This window comes from Camelina sativa, unplaced genomic scaffold (assembly GCF_000633955.1).
Source record: "Camelina sativa cultivar DH55 unplaced genomic scaffold, Cs unpScaffold10462, whole genome shotgun sequence".
Taxonomy (NCBI): Eukaryota; Viridiplantae; Streptophyta; class Magnoliopsida; order Brassicales; family Brassicaceae; genus Camelina; species Camelina sativa.
Genome location: NW_010931512.1, coordinates 1 through 387, shown reverse-complemented (window position 1 = coordinate 387; position 387 = coordinate 1). Strand labels below are relative to the sequence as shown.

General features: G+C 40.8%; 1 protein-coding gene across 1 annotated transcript; it reads left to right on the top strand.

Annotated features, from left to right (window-relative positions):
* Positions 1–4: 4 nt before the first annotated feature.
* LOC109131976 lies at positions 5–382 on the top strand (the record flags this gene model as incomplete). The annotated part of the gene is made up of 1 exon (XM_019243135.1): positions 5–382. A coding segment is annotated over one exon (378 nt), but the record flags the coding sequence as incomplete, so codon positions are not given.
* Positions 383–387: the final 5 nt, after the last annotated feature.

The following is a 387-nucleotide window of genomic DNA, read 5'->3' as shown; positions in this document are numbered from 1 at the left end:
ACGTGAGCTGTCAGATGATGATTATGTCTCTGGTGATAATGGAGGAATACTGAGATCACATCCTTCATCTAGTGGTTACGATGACTATAATGATGATGACGAAGAAAATAGTGAAGAGGAAGAAGATAATAACAAAAGAGCTCATGCGTTGGACAAAACCGATGATACTGGTGCTGAGTTCGACCAGTTAGACAGTCCACCATCTAATGAAGTCATACCTAGTGAGCGAGAAATGTATTACTCGAAAGAAGTTGGGAACATGATTTACGGGCAGACCTCTTACAAGGAGGATGTGAGGTTTGATTCTGAAGTAGGACAAGGAATAAGCTTATTTGTAGAGGTTGATACTATTCCCATTCCAGGACCTCCAGGATCATTTTTACCAAG